Raw genomic sequence first — 19598 nt, 5'->3', positions numbered from 1 at the left:
AAGTCAGATATGTCTGTTATCACTGTTGCATGATGAAACCCTGAGTGATATATCCTCTTTTAAAGCAAGTGGGAAGAAAATCCGAAAAACTAGTTTGTCCAGAATTGTCAAGCACAAACAGCAGAGCCAGGAGTAGAGTCCTCATCCCCAGTCCTCTTTCTTTTCCCCTACTCACTCAGTGCTGCTTGGGTTTGACTTTACTTATCTAACCTGTGTTAGTTTATATTTAAATCTGGAAGGTAAGCCAACATCCTCATCCTGGTGTTCCCTGCCAGCAGCAGACTTGGCTTGGAGCATCACTGGGACTCTGCACCTCCTTATCAGTTCAGTTCTGTTCAAAGGCTTCTGTTATAGTGGCCTTTGGAAAAGTTGAAGCCCCATAGCTGAACAGATTCATAAATCAGAAATAGAGAGTCCATGAGCTGCATTTTTTTGCGAGTGCTTGCCACATGTGAACAGCTGATAACCATGCAATTAATCTGTCTTAATTTATAATTTAAAATCTTTTGTTCTGCAGCCTCACAGAACTTAGAAGCCCAGCACCAGAGCCACCACTGAAGGTAGGAGAACATTAAGATATTGATAGATACATTGTGTTGTAAGTTAATTTTTCTGAATTATTATTGAAATTGGACCAGACCAAGCACTGGGTACAATAAGTAAGGTGGCCTTGTGAAAAGCCAGTCTAAAACAACACAAGAAATTTAGCAGGTAACTCATATTTTTTAATAAGGAATATTTTGGTTGGTTTTCCTTTTCAAAAAAGGGGAGGGCAAGAGAGAGGCATATTTTATGGGTTTGGTCAACAGTCTTTTCATACATGTTTTGCTTATTTAGTTTTATTGAGGTTGATGGGACAATATGACCTCATAGGTTTTCTTTCATATATAATTTATGAGGACCCTGAAAGGGACCTCCTGGGTCATGGATTCCCAGACAACCATGTTGGATAATCTCTCATACACTGACCATTCTTCACTGTAAGTCTCATTAGGATTTTTTTATTTCCATTACTTCTCCTGGAAGAGTGTTTTATAACCTCATTCCTCTGATGCTCAGAAACCTTTCTGTAAATTCTACCTTGAATTTATTCATGGCCAATTTATTCCCCTGCCCTTTTGTGCTAACTTTATCATTGTTTTTTCAAATTGAAATGGCTCTTTTCTCTTTTCTCCCTAACATTAGTTCTTTCAATGTGTAAAGGGAAAACATATATGCTTTGCGTTTTCATTTTGAGAAGCCAACTTGGTTGAGTAAGATGGGTTCTCCATTCCCTCATTCTAGAAACATTTCTTTACACCTATTCCAAGTTGAATTCAATTGTTTCAAAGCAGGTGACCAGAAAAGTGTGTAATTATTTCTGATAAAACCTTTACTCATACAATATGATGGCATTCTTCCCTTCTTGTCTTAACTGGAAATACTTTGTCCCATTACAGACTAGAATCCCAATTGCCTCTCTTGATGTGTGATGTACCAGATAGCTCTCTGTCATGCTGTGAATAGTTAAGACACACAGTTGGGGTTTTTTTTTTCCCACTGCAGTTTTTAGTTGATCAGCTCTCAGATTTACAAGAAATTCATGCAGTCAGTTGCTGTGTACATGACCTTTTACTTCTTCTTTACGTTTAATCTGGTTTTAATATTTCCAGTCTTGAAGGTTCCCTGGCTTTTTTTCACAGTGTTAAAAAGTGTTTAGGTATTCATAATGCTACTCAGTGGTGTACATTCAGCAAATGTTAGCATTCTATTATTATCTTCAATTAGCAATTAACTAGTAAACTCCATCTGATCCAATCCCTTTCTGCATTATTTGCCTTTGTTTCCCTTTTTCCCAGTTTCTCACCTACCTTAAAATACTTATGCAGTATTTGTTTTCTGTAATTTCAGCTGCTTAAGTGGCACCATGTCAAGTCCTCTGGCAGTCCTTCACATTCTGTCACCAGAAAATGTGTTATATTTGAGAAAATAAAGAGAAGTTAGTGGGCATTACCTGTGTTTAGTTTTCAGGCTGAGACAGGCTGAGAGAGTTGGGATTGTTCAGCCTGGAGAAGGCTCCAGGAAGACCGGTATCTAAAGGGGGCTACAGGAGAGCTGGCGAGAAGCTTTTTACGAGGGCATGTAGTGACAGGACAAGGGACAATGGCCTTAAGCTGAAAGAGAGGGTAGGTTTAAATTAGATGTGAGGGTGGTGAGGCACTGAACAGGTTGACCAGAGATGTTGTGAACTTCCCATCGCTGGGAGCATTCAAGGCCGGGTGAATGGATGGGGCTCTGAGCCACCTGGTCTAGTGGAAGATATTCCTGCCCATGGCAGGAGGGTTGGAACTACATGATCTTTAAGGTCCCTTTGAACCCGAATCACGCTATGATTCTGTGTTTCATTTACTCTTTAATTATTCTTCCTTCTTTCACTTTTTTTCCCACCCTGTTCTCCTGAGTCCTACTATGACTTTTTCTTCCTTCTTACATTAGAGATGGGTCCTTGGCTATTCTGCACTAATATGGTCCCTGCCTGATAGAACATATGCCAGGTTCTGCCTCTCATCTTGTGATTTCTGATGAGGTCTTCCAGCTGGGTCAGCATATTGAGTTTTACTTCTATCTTGAATAGAGTGATTTTTGTCCTCTCTTCTGCCCCTGTGCTTAACTTCTTCATTTTTATTGAAAATGATTTACGGAGGCAAAGGAGTTCATCCATTTTGGGTCCACACATAGGTTAACTTTAATATCTATCCAATCCTTACAGTATAGCAGCTTCACTTTCTCTTTTTTAAATTCCCTTTTTGCCTCTGTGGCTAAACAACCTTGTACTGTTTGTTTTAATTTCCTTTCCAAGGTCTTAACTCAGCTTGACTTTTTGGCAGCTCTTACTTAATCCCAGTATTACCTGACTCCTAAACTGATCTTTTTTTTAAATATCTATTTTTCCCCCAGTCTTTTTTTTTCCCCATCCATTGCAGAATTCTGCTTACACATAGTGTCAGTTGGATTTTTTGGGGGATGGGGGTGGGTGGTGGAATATGCGTGCATCTGTGTAAGCCAGGAGCCGCATTTATAGTGCTTAGTCTGAGAAGCTTTTCCTCCAAGATTTTTCACCCTGTTTGAAGTAAAGGATCCAAAATCACTTCTTCTGTCTTTTACCTTCCAAGCATCTTCCTCACACATCAAGTCCCTTTGCTTTGCCTTAGACAAGTAAGGCATGTGGTTTGCAAAGTTTGCCCCCCTAGAACCAATAACCCGTCTTTCGATTATCCTTTCCATTTAAATTAAACTGAGGCACCGTATGTCTACTGAAAGGAGATTACGTACCACACTGGCCTTTCCTGCAATGTCCCTGCTACTTACCGAAACAAAGTCTAAAATAACCTCCTTTCTGGCTGATTCACTGACTGTTCTGTTTAGCAGCATGTCAGCTAGCACATAGAGGAATAATTGAGCCCTACTGTTATTAATAGCATTTGTTCTCCAATGAATATCCACAGATATGTTATTTCCATGTGGCTGGACAGTTGTTCTGGCTGCAGAGTTACTTGGCCCTTTGATTCAGTTAAGAATTATCTTTATGCATTGTAAGAAATATTAAGCACACATCAGGAGCCAACTGATAGTCATTAGCTATATAGCCATGTTAAAACAACTGTATTAAACTGCATGTGATGTACATTCCATATTGTGTACGAATAGCTTTTATACAGTTGGGATAGTTCTGAGAATCTATTTTTAAAAACAGTTTTATTTCAGCAGTTTGGTTACAGAGGAAATGAGGCCTAGAACTGTTCAGTTGTTGGGCAGTGAGATCTTGCTGAGGATCTGATTAATTTCTAGAGCACTGACCAGGGTGTGTATGATGTTTCTGTATTTAAGTCTTTGCAACTTCAGAGATTAAAACATTCCTTTATTTCACAATCTCAGAGGAGCAAGGTAGGCTTAAACACGGAAACTTCTAGTCTCCTTCAGGCCATTTTTAATCACTTGTGTTGACATTTCTCTTCATGAGGGCAAGGTGTATTAACAGACATAATATATGGTTATTGCAAATAAGAAGGTTCTGGCATGTATTTCCTATTTCGGAAAAGTAATTGCATGTTTGGAAATTATGTTAAACTCTGAAGGGAGGAGAGATGTAGAAACTTCAGTGATTAGCAGAAAAACAACTACACATTCTTTTCTTGAACAAGAGCAAACTGGGTATGGCCTGGACTTTGTGACTTGATGATTAAATCAAAATTGCATGTTCTTTGTATTAATTGTAAGCCATTGATCTTGTGTTGTAATCATCGCACTGTCCGGTTTGTCAGCACAGGGAGTCCGGCCATTGGCAGATGATGAGAGACATTTACAAAGAGTATGTAGGCTTTGCTACAACTAAACAGCAAATGTTTTGCTGAAATGCAAACATTTTTGTTGTAAGTTTTAAAAACTTGTTTATCAGACTCCAAAAAGAGAAGAAAAGTAATTTTTCATTAGATTGTCATTTGAAAATGTAATCACAGCACAGTAAACAGCCTCCTAAAGAGGCTGATCCAGATTCCATTGAAATCAAAAGAAAAGGCTGCAGTTGGATGTGGTTCCAAGAGCTGAGAAATCTAAGCTGCAGACCTGGCTTGTGTGCCAAAGAGAGAGAGGGAGCGGGAGAGAGAGAGATATCACAAGCACCATAAACAAAATGAATAAAACAGGATCTTAAAATGTGTGGTACCATCCAAGTTGCTTGCAAAATCACTCTCCTTGGCACAAAAGCTGGGAAGGCCACAGTCTAGATTTCACAGGATATTAAGGACAGGGTAGTAATATCAGATATATAATAATAATAAAAATACAGTGTTGTAAAATACTACATACTTTTTTTTTCACTTTTGGAAACATACCAGAAAGTTTTCACCTTTAAACTAAACACATGCTCACAGTTTATGGAAAGAAATATTCATTTTTACGGCCTGATCATATGAAGTGCCGAGAACTGTTCACTTGTATTATTTCTGAAGTTAGAAGGCACACAGCACATGCAGAATCAAACTTCTTAATATACTGTTGGATTCAAGTGATGAATCAAGTCAGTGGAGCTATGGCAGTGTTTCACTGTTGCCAGCTTGTAGAAGCTAATTAATTCTAAAGGCTGTGAACAAACAGACAACAGAGTGGATGATGATCCACTTGTGTTGGCAGATAGCTACAACACTGGAGTTGCTGCGCAGGTCCATGAGATCATGAGCACCACAGCTCCTTGACTGTTAGGCACTAACTTCCAACAGCTGCTCCAGAAAGTTCTCTAAATAGACTGATACCAAAGTCCCAATCATGGCTGATTTCTAACAGTCATTCTTCAGAAGGCTGGGAAGAAAATGCTTCCCATGACACTGAATGGTCTCTTCTGAATGCGGTAAAGATGGTAAATATTCACATGTAAAGAAGACGACTGCAGACAGAAATCTTCCACTCTTGCTGCTGATTCTTCAGTTGACTGCCAGTCCTGTTTTGGTGCTATGGTTACGTTTTAAAGCCAAAGCTTTGAACTTCCATGTGTGTACATCATAAAAGTGGTTGACAGAGCAACTTCCTCACTCTAACATTTCAGAAAAGGAAATGGTCAGATGTCCCTGTGGAACCAGAAGAAGACTATACTAAATTTAACAGTGACAATCTGAAAACCAAAAAGGTAAGCAAGTCTTGCATTCATACACGTTTTGCGAAAGCGTAGATTAATAGCAACTATTAGCACAGAGTGCTTAACTTTCCCCTTCAAAACACATCACAAAACTAAATACAAAATTGTCTGACGTCTGTAGTTATATCTCTTTGAACTTTTCATTCAGATTTAATATGACTTTGACAATTTTAATTTCCTATTCTTAACTGTTTTGTGCTATTTCTGCTGGGCTATATTTGACCAGTGAACATTCCAGTGAGCCTCGCAGACTCAGACACACGTGTTAAGGTGCTCAGCTAATGTTTGTAAAGCTCTTTGAGATCTTTAAATGAGAAATCCTATGGCTTAGTGATAGCAACTGTTAAATTTCAGTTACTTGAAAAAGAAACGAGGATGGCAGCATTTACTTAAATTCCAAGGGATGCTAGGACATGCTTTATTTTTACCTAGAAATATTGCTTGTGCACTTACTTATGTCAACTTAATGAAGTTAAATCAACACAGAACTTACTGATTGCCAGCTCCAACGCATGTTTGGAGGCCAGTCCAAATCTGAGTCCAGCAGTGCCTGCCACTGTACTATTCCTGGGAGAGCAACAGAGATGTGAAAAGAAATAGATCCTCTCTGTGTGTGCCAAAGCTGTGAGGCTTGTACTGGCTTATTTCTCTGAACATTGAAAGAAAATGAATCTTCCTCCAATCCGTGGGGAACCGAAAAGGCCCGCTGTGCTGGTCTTGTGACCTTCAGTCTAATGCTGACTACTCGTTATCCCTTTGCAAAGAGAAGCAGCTGGTGACAGATGCATTCCTTCCTCCCCACAAAACCCCAGATTTTTTTGTACTCAGTGCACATTCTAGTTTTGAAGTAAGAGGATTGCCCCCTAAGTGAAGGTGATAAATAGTTTAAAATATGCATGTTTCCCCCACTCCACATTATATACTATAGCTTTTGAACTTAGCATAAGGATAGAAATAAACTGAAGAGAGATAATTCATTTTAACATTAAATATGATTTACTTCTGAAATAATGAAGCACATTGATGAGAGAATATGGGAAAGAAAAGATAGCCCTTGGACTCTGTACAGTATACTACTCTTTTTAAAATCCTTTGGCAGTGGTTTTGTTTGTAGAGTAACACAGACAATCATACTGTTGTTGTCTATCTCCATCCTATCCATTACCATCTAGCTGATCCCAAGTACTGTTATTGTGAAGTCCTGCAGACTGAGGATTATCATAAAGAAAGGTCAATGCAAAGTCTTCTTAATAGGGAAACCAGCTAGAGATTTAAAATGTAACACTTTAAAATACAAGAAAGAAAAGAGGTCGGCTCTATAAAATGTGGTTCATAAAATGTGTTTTAGGTGTAGGAGTCTGGGAAGTTGTCCCAGTGGCCTCAAAAGTGCTTTGCAAATGTTAGTTACCTTCTTCATTCCTTGTTCTTCCATCTCTTTTCCCTTGATTTCACTGTGCATAGAGTCTTTGATAGTAAATCAGTGTGAATTATTCATCATCTGTAATGCAAGTCTGTAATTCAGCCTGCTGACAGCATAATCATGAGATTGAGTCGGAGGGTACAGAATGCATCTGCTCTGTTGTATGCATTATTCCTCTTAATGTACACTCAGGGATTATCCCAAAGTAAACGTTTGATTTGGGATACCTCATTGTGCAGAAAGGAAAGATGTTTCACGTCCATGTCTTTGTAGTTGGTTTTCTGTCTTTGTCTAAGGTGAAGTAATTCACAACAAGTATTCTTCAGTTTGAATAATCTCAAATTTGTTCTTTAACGATTTTGTCCTACAATTCAAAGCCTGCATAGCATTATCTTTATGGCTGTATACTAAAAACTCAATTCAACTTAGTGCTTGACTTCTGTATTTAGGAGGTTGTAGCATCTGTTTCCCCCCTATGGAGATGCTGTTTAACTGTTTCTGTTTATCATTTCACTCACAGGCAAACACCAAGATGTCTGCAGCACAGAAGGCTCTGGCCAAAGTTGATAAGAGTGGAATGAAATCCATTTCTGCTTTCTTCAGCTCCAAACCTAAAACATCAAAATAAAAACTTGTTCTTGGAAGAATTTTATACAGTGGTTATTTTTATGTTAAGCTAAAGATGCCTCCTGGAGTTTTTTGTTAGTATAGTGTATGCAGGGCACGTCTGGGTACATGGTGTGGAGTGTGATGGAGAGGTCTGTGAGCTGGCAGGGCACAGAGCTGTTGAGCCTTAGTGGGACAAGGCAGCACCATGATATCAGATATTCCATCCTGGACTGGGAAGATGGCCCAGCTGCAATAACATGGTGTGGTGAGCTGAGAAGTAAGGCTTAGCGGGGTACCATACTGTGCTGCTGCTCCTTCTAGAGCAAGCCTAGTCAAGCTGACCAGAGTTTTCTCCATTACACTTTATTCTGGGCTGAAAATGTGCCCACCTTTGGTGATTTTTTTTTTTTAATTGATAAGGAACATTATTTTTTAGACTTTCTGAAGTTTTTTACCCAGTATTACACCAGAGTAGGATGGCATCATTGCATTTTTATTTTGACCCAAGTATTAAGTGCTGATGTAAGCGTTGTCATTGGCGGCATTTTATCGAGGCAAAGATACAGTCTGTATTGGGATTTGTGTTGTTTTCAATATGCTGGAAACCAGTGGCAGTGAATGTCAACGTACATGTAATGCAATAAAGTGCTTTGTGTAACAAACTTGTGCTTGCTGTGTTTACTGTATGCTTCAAGAGTTAGGTTGGGTTTCAGCACATTTTTAAGCGGTTTTGGTATTTTCCTATTAATAAATTTTAATCCTTAAAGAGTTACGGCATCTCCTTGGCTTTTGTGATAAATCTCTTAGCACACAGCAATAGAGGGGCATTTTTATGTTTAGTTCCAAGGTCAAGAGGTCCTTATGAAAATAATCGGGAAAATTTGATTTAAAGGCAAAAATGGGCGGGGGATTTTTTAAGAAGCCTGTTCGGAGTTGGCTTCAAAAGCTTAAGTATGAGTGTCTTATCAGATAAGGTTTAGTTTTATAAAGTTTTGCACAAGGTAGGACTGTTACTTAAAATGCACTACCCACTCTTTCCTGTGTTCTTTCATCATTAGAGTATTCCTGTGTATTTAGAGGGATTGCTGATGTTGCAGCTTCCCTGAATCACAGAACTGAAAAAGAGATGGAGTCACTGGGATCATTTGTACATATCTAGCCAGTTCTGCACAATACTCGGTGTCATCACCAGTTGTACTGAGTCATTACTATGGATCAACTACAATGTGTGTTTTTGGAAGACTTAAAACACGTCATTCTTTGCTACTTCAGCTCAGTAGAGAATCTGCTTGTATCCCTTGATAATGTGAGTTTCAGAAAAATTAGGAAATCCCCCTGTTTGAGTTGTTACTATGTCATTTTTGCACTTCAGACTTACTTGCTGCCATTTACAACCCTTGGATTACAGTGATGTCTGTTAGGTTAAAAAGCTCTGTGGCACTCTCTTCCAACCAGAAATGAAAGAGAAGCCTTGCCATGTGTTCTGTGCATTTTTGTAGTTGTTGTTGGGCTTTGTATGCTTTTCAAACTGGTAGTTTTTACAAAGTGTCAGATGCAGTTTGTAAATCCAGAGAGTCAGCATGATTGGGATTCCAGATAGAGTAAAATACTTGGAAATTGATAGAATTATTATCTCTGATAATAAGTAGTGTTTGGTGAGCCCAGAATGAGCAATTCTGGTTATGAACTGGAAGGGTTAAATATTGGAAAACATTCAACCTCCCAAACTCATGTGAATAGAAGGGATGTAGAAGTAATGGCAACTTTTGAAAAACACTTGTCAAAAATGCAGGATAATGCTACGGGAAAAAAAGGAAAAAGAACAGGCACATTCTGTCATGTTAATGGAGAAGCTCTGTGCAGTAAGCAACAAGTTAGAGGGAGTGTTTTGATAGAAAAAAGGAGTTCTGTATCTGTTAATGAAAAGCCAGCTCTGAGCACTTGAAGATGCTGAGAAAACAGACAAGCATGGAATGGGTGTTTGTTGGAAAACCAAGAATGGGAGAGAATTATGTTAGAAATAGGAACTATGAAGCAGAACAGATACATGGTAGAAGCTCTTCTGGATATTTAAATATGCTAGTTTTAGGGGTTTGGGTTTTAACAGTTCAAAAGTTTAGTGAAATACATTTTGCAAATGCACCTTTCCATTGACTGAACTGTTCAAGAACCTTCTACAAAAAAGTCCCAGTTATTCTGTTCAGAATTTGGGACAGACAGAACAAATCTGGTAGAGATGAGAGTCCTTTGTGCTGACTTCTGAGCTGGGCTACCAGGTTTTTTCTTGCTCTATACATGACTTTCACATCTGCTGCTGTGCTCAAGGACTAAGTCTAGAGTTCTTCCTCTGTGCAAGGATGCATTGTGCTTTAGTGCCACATCTCTACTTCAGCTGTCAGCTATGTCGTAACTTACCACAATAGTAATTTTATTAGTGACTGTGTTTTTGGTTGAGCAGGAATTTGTGCGTGACAAAAAAAATACGCCATTTCCAAAAACCATTAGAGCTTTCACGTGAAAACAAAAACTCTTCTCCCTTTAGGAAAGCATGAAATACATTTAGTAACTTTGAAACTTCCTCGACATGTAGCTGTGAGAAGTTATGAAGAGCATATGGTGCCAAGTGCATAAAACAATATTTCCTACCACAATAAGGATTTAAATATAGTTACTCTGCCTGGCCAGCAGTAGCAGTAGGTCATTACGAAGTGCTGCTTTGCTATTTCTTCCTTGGTTAGCATAATATGGAGCAATATGCCAGCAGTATTATAGAAATGTGGTCTTACTTTATTTCTTTTTCTGGGTTAGCATGACTTCTCTACATGTTCATGTAAATATCTGATGAGATGTGATGCTTTCATAGTTGTTTATTTGGGGTTAAACAACTCTTACATTTTCACTTTTTTAGATTTGCATAACAAATGGATTGACATCAGTGTTCATGGAAAACATGAAAATACAAGCACTGACTTGGGGACATGTAAGGGTCAAACTGGAGCATAATTTTCAGTCTTAAGTAATAAAACCTAGTTCTATTTGTAGAAGTGACAGTTGGTGATTTGAATATTTTCAGTGGAAAAGGTGGCATAGCTGGCAGAACTTGCATTCAGATCTGAAATCTGGAAGGATTCAGTGTGCTTGTTTTCAGGTGTTCAGTTGCATCTGACGTGATGTTTATTGGAGCAAAATTAAATGCATGGATGGTTATTTGAATAAAGAAATGTTTTTGACTAGGGTTTTCTCTTTCCTTTGTAGATGCCTGAGAAAAGACATGCAAAGAAGAAATGAAAGGAGCATAAGGAGACTCACTAATATTATTTTAACTTGCCATAATCACAAAGCTGCTTTTGAAGGCTTTTTTTACACACTTTCTGAAAAATAAATGTTTGACATTGGACATGCCTTGTTCCAAGAAAAAGCAAATCTCAGCAGATTAGCATTGTTAAATACGCGGTGTGTTAAACATACACTGCTTCAAATTTTATAGCTTACACTCGATTGGTCTATCGGGTCCTTCCAGGAAAGCACTTACGAGCATGCCTAATGTTAAGCACATGAGCAGGGATCCTAAAGTCAGCCGTGTTGTTCGTGTGGGTAAGTGCTTTGCTGGATCGGCGCCTGAAGTCCTGTTAGGTGCTGAGCATCCTGATCCATATCCAGCAAAGCACTTACGTCCATGCTTATCTTGAAGTGGAAGAGCCAGTCTAATATTTGTGCATTAGTGTTCACCATAAAATCTCTCTTGGCACTATGACTCACATGCTTAAAATTAAGCACCTGCCTAAGTATTTTGCAAGGTCAGACCAACTACGTCCTTGAGCAAGTCTTAAATACTTGATTTTCTAGGAATTTTTTTTTTGGTACACATTTTTTTAATAGAATATACGCTTTTAGTGACCGTAATTACGTTTTAGAATGTGTATAGCAAAATATGTTTGTATAGAAAATATGTTGTATGTAATTTTCTTCTTTCTTTTTCAAAATCTATCCAAATTCAGAAAAGTGGCCTTTTTGGACTAGGAGTCCAATGTTAAGACATAAAATCAGCCAAAATGAAAAAACACCCTATGTTAACTCTTTTTAGGACATTTGCATTTTTTTAAATAATTTCACTGAGTTTCATTTACATGATTTTGTCCAATGCTGACCTGTTATACAGAAGGTGTCACCTAGCCTGGATTGTGTGGACAGTCTGACTCTTAAGTACTAAAGCATTGGGTAGGTTGTGTGTTCAGAAGGGCAGATGGAGAAGCTGTATTTTTTATTTTACTTCTTTTATTCTAGGGAATTGAAACCTTAACAAACGTATAAAATAACATGTACATTTTGTGTTAAGAACTAAACCAAAACCTATGTAATCCTTCAGGTTAAAAAAAAAAAAAGATTTAATTATCCTTTTTTTATTAATGTAAGTGACACTTTCTGTGGAGTGAACTTCAACCAAAATGTCAGCCTGAGTCTACATAAAACATGCAGTAAGTGGATGTTAATGAGATCCTGAAGTGATTTCTGTCAGATGCAGTCTGATGTTCTTAACTTAAATACCTGTATATCAAACTACTAATAATATCTAACTCTTTGCTAGAAAACTTTTTAAAATTAATAATTGATAGGATTTTGAACAGAATGAATGTTTACTTCTGTGAATTCCAACTGTCACCCCTGTTCACAGACGCCTACAGCAAATGACCAAAATGTTCGGTAAAGCTTGAATGTATTTGAAGCATCCTAGGTAAAAAGTAAACAAATATTTTACATCAACTCTGGCAAATTTTGCCTAACTTTGAGTAAAGAAAAGCTCGAAGAAGACTTTATCATGACCTTTCTGAAAACTAAATTCTAAGGCAAGAGGCAATAGCCTATTCAACTTTCTTTTCAACTGATTCTGTTCAACTGTTTCCAAATATGAAAAACCTGAACTGTTAACTATTTAGAAATCATATGTGAAAGAAAATGTAATCTGAATGCCTATTTCAGGAATTTGCACTGAATTATTTTTGTTAGTCTGGTTAGCAATGTGTACTTTCCCTTTTTAAGGAAAAAAGTATTTATTTTAACATAATTGTTAGGAATACTGCAAGAATATTATATGGGTCCAAAACGAAATTTCTATTTTTCTAGCTTACATTAAAAAATGCTTGATGTATGAATTAAGATGATATATTTCAGTATGTGGTTCCATATTTTTGTAAGATTTTATTTTTAATTCATGTACAAGAAAGAAATAAATTCCTTTGGAGTAATTTGTTGATTATTTCTTCACTAGCATCACAGAGAAATGCAAAGAAAAATGTGGTGCAGTCCAGCTACTGATGCTGTTACCCTCCACAGGGTAGTCAGTAATTCTTGGACTGAGCTGAAGGAAATAATGAATCCTGATATAAATATGAATCTAAAAGTTCATTAAGACAGATTCAGTGATGCAATTAGGCTAATCCCTGAGGACCTTACTGTACAGATGTTCTAAAGAGAACCCATCTCTGTGTACATTCAGTTGTTGGCCTACGTACTCTGGATATTTTCATTTTCGTGAATGTGGTGGTGAATCCCTGAGCAATGGTGGGATGAGGAGAGTGAGGGTGAAGAAAATGATGTGATACTTCTGTAACTTTTTACATATTTCACACTCTTCGCCATCACATATGTGATACATAGGTGCTCTGTAACAGACTTACAGAGAACTGATAAACAATTATTTTCCATGGTTTTTATGGCAGACAGTTAATCAAACACAGCGGGAAAGCTGTTCCTCTGCCAAAACATTATCCTGGTATCACCCTGATACTCTAAGTGCTGACACGAGGCTTCAAGGCTGTTAGGAGAGTTACAGCCATTTCATTTATAAAATCAAGACAACAAGGGGCAAAGCAAAGGTGGTGGGTATTTTATTTGGCTGTCAAGTTGGTTTATTGGTATTAATGAAAACCAAACAAGAAAAGAAGTAAGGTTTGTACCATTTCATATACCCATCACTCACCAGCGCTTACCCAAAGAAAGAGAAGTGCAAACGACAAAGCAATAGGGCAGTGTCTACTTAAATATGAAGTAGCATTTACACTTCTTAGTTCAATGAAGTCATCTCGCGCGGCATTGCAAAGACTAAGGAAAAGAGCACATTGCTTTACTTTCTTAAAGATCTTCTATAGCCCAGGTGTCTCCAGCTGAGCTCTCTAGTACCCCCTCTCTGCACAACTGTCATCTTTTAGGGTCTGTCTTTTTAGGCACTGCAAATTGCGCTAATTTTTCCAAAGCTCCCTTTTAAAATGCATTGCATACCCTGAGATAGTTGCAAAGCAAGCAATACTGTGTCAGGTATAACACTGCCCCAGTGAGGCTCATCAGTTTTTAAAAGGGGAAAGTAATAGAAAGGTGAAAACTTCTGCTTTAAAATTTGGGTTCTGATTTAGGGTTATGGTCATTGTTTTGTTCACCCTGTCTCTCTTCAGTCTGAGAGCTTGATTCTTTTTCAGAAGGTGCTAATTTGTTATAGCCCCATATCCCCTTGACTTCAGGCTAACCGAGCAAACTGTATGAGAACAGGAATCCACATTCATGAAGACAACCAAAATCAAACCTCTCTGCAGCCCTGGTTGTGAATAGAATCATTACCACTTCCTCTTGAATTCCTGGTGCAAGCTGGCATTGCTGCAGGTTCATCCAAAACTTGACTTGACTCAGTAGGGGTGAAAGTGAAAAAAAAACCCCAGCCTGACATACTTTCTTGTCTTGTAGTCAATCCTACGCTGGAGAAGCGCAGCAGAACGGTTAGAGACACAACAGTGAGGATGGGAATGAAGAAGGCGGCAGCGATGCTGGCTCACATAAAAAAGTTGATGTTAAAAATGAAGGAAAAGAAGGCAGTGAGGAGGAAAATAGTGGAAAAGGAACTGATGAGGTGAATGTGGAAGAAGACCACAATGGAGCTGGACACGAAGAAGGGGCAGCAATGCTGGTGCAAATGAAAAAGACTATGTGTAATTTCTGCTGAATTTCTCTATTGCATCAGTCACGCTACGGCCTCGCCAGGCATCGGCAGGCATCTGGTGCCACCTGAGTGGGCACGCTGGATACAGAGATCGGGCAGCTGTTATCTGCAGTGGGATTTGCTGCTGCACCTTTGCTCCAGATGCAGATGCAGCAGCACTGAGCTCAATCCTGCTGTTTCTTCCATATGAGGTAGATCCCCAAGTGCCGTGCCGTGTGCAGAGCTTACATCATCTCCAGGCAGCGGCAGATGACGCCGGGCGGCTTGCGTGGTGTCCGCAACTCCTTACATGTGTTTCGCCCTTCTCCTGGCTTCAATTCCCTCCCCCCAGCATCCTGTCCCATCACATCGTCTCTTGGTGGTGCAACCACTGGACCACGCCCTTTGTCCTATTTCAAAATATCTGGGTGCCACCAGTGCCTTTAGGGCTCCTAATTAGTGAGTACCACTTGCATCAAGTTAGTGGTGCTGCGGAGACAGTTTCCCAAAAGAGGTGGAAGAGATGTCTCTTTGCCGTTGTCTGTGTCCTCCTTGAGACTTGTATCAAACTTGGAGCCTTGTAGCAAAGGCCCCAAGAACACTCCCACAAGCATAGGGCTCAGCACTAAGGGAACCAATCCCATCTCCTTGCAGGGGATGTCCAGGAGCAAAGTAGCCCTGGATCTCATCATGCAGTTGTATATTTGACAAGGGTTTGCGGGGGCTTTGTCCTGTTTGGTAAAAGAAAGCCCTGGGGGCCCATTCCAGAGCCGTGGGTCTGCATTTTGTGGGTGTCAGGGCTTTGGCTGCCCGGGGCCATTCTGAGGGGCTGAGCTGGGGTGGGAACAAAGGGCGGGGCTGGCCTGGCTGTGGTGTCTCTGGTGTCTGTGTCATCACAAGGCATGTCACAATGGGAGGTGCATAGAAACAACACCAGCAGGCAGCGCTGCCCCAGTCCAGCCTGGGCGAGCGTCGAGTGCTCACGCAAGCCAGAATCTGTGCTGGACGAGAGCCGGAGCACAAACTCGGGCATCCGAGAGAGTGCTTCCCGTCCTGCATTCAGGGCCCAGCCCCTTGCAGGAGCTCCTTGGACACAGCACAGCGCAGCTGCTGCTGCTGCTGTGGCTGTGGCTGCAGCTGGGCCTTGGTGCCTTAGTGCCTGCCAGCTGCCTGGCTCTCTCTCTTCCCGTCCCCACATCCCTGAGGCTCCCATCCCCACCTCCACGCCAGTAGCTCCCCTCCTCCTCTCTCTCTGCTCCCCCTGGAAGCCATGGCAGCCTTCATGTTCCTGGTGTTGCTTGTGCACAGCCTTCTCCAATACCCGCAGATGGTCAGGGATGGACTGGATGAGGACACACGCCTGCTCATGGAGTTGCGTGCCAAGTACGAGGAGCTGCAGAGGATTCGGCTGCTGCAGGAGCTGCAGGAGCTGGAGCAGGCAACCCTGGAGCAGAGTGGTGGCCCCTGGAGAGCCATGCTCTGGGCTGCCTTGCAGGAATGGCCATTCTGGGCCGTTGCTGCAGTCCTGGCCCTGCTCTTGGTGCTGTGCTTTGTCCCCCGGAAAAGGTGCTGTGAGCCAGAGAGCAGTGGCCAGGAGACGAAGTCCAGCAGCAATGTGGACAAGAGGGCAAATGATAAAGAAAACAATGCTCTGGCAAAGAAAGAAGGAGAAATCACCTTGGCAAATGTGGAGAAAGACAACAATGCTGATGACAGCGGAGAAGGTGGCAGCAATGCTGGCACAACTGGAAGAGACAATGTTGGAAGCGAAGGAATAGAAGGTAGCGAGGATGCAAAAGCTGGAAAAGGAAATGATGATGTGAATGTGGAGGAAGATAAGAAGCATGACGGAAATGAGGAAGAAGACAGCAATGCTGTCACAAATGAGAGAGACAATGTTGAAAATGAAGCAGAAGAAGGCACTGAGGAGGCAAAAGCTGGAGAAGGAGGTGATGATGTCAACGTGGAGGAAGACACCAAGGAGGCCGGAAAGGAGGCAGAAAGCAGCAATGCTGTCTCAAATGAAAAAGACAATGCTGGAAATGAGGAAAAAGAAGGCAATGAGGATGGAGATACTGGAAAAGTAAAGGATGACGAGAATGTCATCAAAGACAACACTGAGGCCAGAAATGAGGAAGAAGGCGGCAATGTTGACACAAATGAAGAAGACAAGGAGGCCAGACATGGTGGAAAAAAATTCAGTAAGGGCACAAATGAGGAAGAAGTGAATGCCAACACGGATGTGCAGAAGAACAATGCTGCTGGCAACGAAGGAGAGAAATCTGACACAAATGAAGACAAAGAGTGGGATTTTGCAGGCAAGCTTGAAAGGCTTGTGCAGGAGCACATGCAATGGCCTCTCGTGGACCTGGACAGAGGTTGTGCCACGGTAACTCTCCTGATGGACAACTTCACACGTGCCTTTGGATATGGCTCGTCCAATCACTTCTACCCAGTTCTGCAACAAGCCATCGGGGTGGGCAATGCCTTTGAAGGCTGGAGGCCCTGCGCAGAAGGTGCGTTGTACCACGTGCTTGTACCCCTGAGTGCACCCCCGGGGCACGCCTTCCACCTGGAACCGGACACTGGAGTAAAAATGCCAGGGAAGAACTTCCGTGTCCGCGTGGACCTGGAGTGCACCTGTGTGAGGGAGCAGCTGGGCGACAACGCCATGCTGTGCTTCCTCCACCACTCCAAGGAGGAGCTGAGCAGGAAGCAGGAGCCCAGCCTCCTAGACACCCTCTGCACTGGACCCTACCTGGATGTGGAGAAAACTGCCCGCTGGCTGTACCGATTGGTGAGAGCAGACTGGTTGCTTTTGCCTCAGTCCTCCCACAGGCTTAATTTAATGTTGCTGCCCTCCAGCCGCTCCTGCAAGATGCAGCTGAGCAAGGGCAAGGAAAGCTTGGTGGTAGAGGTGCTGTTTGGGGTGCGGCAAGGCGACTCGGACATCTATGTCAGCAGTCAGCCCACGGAAGTCCACTTCATGCCGAGCACAACCTGGCACGAGACCTACGCCATGGCTGAGGCCAACTTCTTCAGGCACGTGGCCAGGCGGGCGCCGCAGGACAGCTGGCACTGCAAATGCCTGCAGTTGCTCACCGGCATTGCAATGGGCAAAGGCTTTTCTGCCTACGCCTTGAAGACAGTCGTCATGCACCTCCTGAACACCAGACCCCTGTCACAGTGGAGCAGGAGGGATTTCATGAAGCGCTTGGTGGACATTGTGGACTCCCTGCGCTGCTCCCTGGACAAGAAACGCCTTGACCACTTTGTCATAGGCAACCAGAGGCTTCCCGGGGAGATCAGTTTGCCGCCAGAGCTGCAAAGGGTTGAACCGCCCAACCTGTTCCAGCACCTGACGTGTGATCCAGACGCCTACAGAGAGGTGGTGCAGGAGTATATTAGGCTGCGACATCAGCTCAAACAACTGCTTCTTACAGCCGTGAAGGCCAGTGCTAAGAGACAGAGATGAGCTGCTGGGGGCTCACGCCTGAAGACAGGCTCTGTATATAAAAGGAGTAGTCCATGTTTAAGTATTTAATAGGTAGATAGTGCACTTAACGCTCCCCAATAGATAGGTAGTTAACATGTAGTTAGTGGACTTATCCCCAGTAGGGATAGTTAGTGCATGTATTGCAGCCTTCCCGTTTCTTCAATAAAACGTATTATTCCAAAATCTGGGTTCTGCAGGTGGTTATGTAGTCTGCCAGACCTACAGTGCTGAATTGGTTCTAATCAGAAATTCAGCCTATTTGCACCCAGCCCATCTTATTGCACATGATGAGCTGGAACTCGGCTGGTGGGTTAGTTTCTGCTGGATTTCTCTATTGCATCAGTCACGCTACAGCCTCGCCAGGCATCTGGTGCCACCTGAGTGGGCACGCTGGATACAGAGATCGGTCTACTGTTAATTTGCTGCTGCACCTTTGCTCCAGATGCAGATGTAGCAGCACTGAGCTCAATCCTGCTGTTTCTTCCATATGAGGTAGATCCCCAAGTGCCGTGCCCTGTGCAGAGCTTACATCATCTCCAGGCAGCGGCAGATGACGCCGGGTGGCTAGCGTGGTGTCCGCAACTCCTTACATGTGTTTCACCCTTCTCCTGGCTTCAATTCCCTCCCCCCAGCATCCTGTCCCATCACATTGTCTCTTGGTGGTGCAACCACTGGACCACGCCCTTTGTCCTTGTCTTGGGGTGACAAAAAAGTTTTATTTTTTCCCGAACCTGGTGGGGGGAGGAGTGGTTGTGCCTTCTCTCAGAGGATATATTTCTAAATTTGGCCAAACTGGAACAGTCCTATTTCAAAATATCTGGATGCCACCAGTGCCTTTAGGGCTCCTAATTAGTGAGTACCACTTGCATCAAGTTAGTGGTGCTGCAGGGACACATTCCACCAAGAGAATCGTGGCTTTCTTCCTGAGGTGTTGCATGGATAAAACAAGGGGCAAAAAGTGTAAGTTCCACTGGGAGTGCTTGTCTTGACATAGAAAGAAATTGTTTATATTGGAACAATCATTTACCGACACAACCTTTCATGGTTGTGGTAGAGACTCCATCACTGGAGGTTTTCAAGATGGCAGTTTGACAGGGTGCTAGATGATCCCACTTAGGCTCTTTTTCCATAAAAGTTTGGACTTGACAGTGTTTTGAAGTCCCTTCCATCATGGGCTGTTCTATAATTCAGTTAAATCTGTAATGGCTGTGCCACCAAAGAATTGCAGCAAGAGTGGTATGTACCTTTTTCCCAGCCCATTGGTTAGAGAGTGCAGCTTTGGCAGAAAGGAGACCTTCAGGGAGGATTGTTATAAAAAACAACTCTTGGTGTGTGGTAGTCCAAGAACAAGTAGTTTATTATGGAGAAGAAAAGGTTAAAATAAAAGGTAAAAAGTCCAGGCGCAGGTATTGAACAGCCTTTAAGCTGAACAGGCTATATG

At 41.7% G+C, this 19598-nt stretch overlaps 2 protein-coding genes across 4 annotated transcripts in view; both read left to right on the top strand.

Moving 5' to 3' along the window:
• RNASEH2B (ribonuclease H2 subunit B) overlaps nt 1-12940 on the top strand; it is a 44503-nt gene extending 31563 nt beyond the window's left edge. For 2 of the 3 annotated variants that reach the window (XM_032099712.1, XM_032099711.1), the window contains exons 9-11: nt 518-560; nt 5579-5659; nt 7609-8359. In XM_032099712.1, the coding sequence (XP_031955603.1) occupies nt 518-560; nt 5579-5659; nt 7609-7716 (232 nt within the window). In that variant the 3' untranslated portion in view covers nt 7717-8359. Of the gene's footprint in view, nt 1-517; nt 561-5578; nt 5660-7608; nt 8360-10952 lie in introns of those variants that run through there. The other variant, XM_032099713.1, reaches the window with a different exon arrangement.
• A 2639-nt stretch (nt 12941-15579) lies between these two features.
• Nucleotides 15580-18248, top strand: LOC116436458. The gene has a single exon (XM_032093598.1). The coding sequence runs from the start codon at nt 15932-15934 to the stop codon at nt 18134-18136; it is 2205 nt and encodes a 734-aa protein (XP_031949489.1). The 5' UTR covers nt 15580-15931; the 3' UTR covers nt 18137-18248.
• The last annotated feature ends 1350 nt before the right edge of the window (nt 18249-19598 follow it).

The sequence above is a fragment of the Corvus moneduloides genome, chromosome 2 (assembly GCF_009650955.1).
Source record: "Corvus moneduloides isolate bCorMon1 chromosome 2, bCorMon1.pri, whole genome shotgun sequence".
In the NCBI taxonomy this organism is placed as follows: Eukaryota; Metazoa; Chordata; class Aves; order Passeriformes; family Corvidae; genus Corvus; species Corvus moneduloides.
Note: the sequence above shows the minus strand (reverse complement) of the source record. Positions and strands in the feature narration are given on the sequence as shown.

What these genes read in the sequence shown, in the direction of transcription:
- LOC116436458 (XM_032093598.1), top strand. Translation starts at nt 15,932, where the DNA reads ATGGCAGCCTTCATGTTCCTGGTGTTGCTTGTGCACAGCCTTCTCCAA.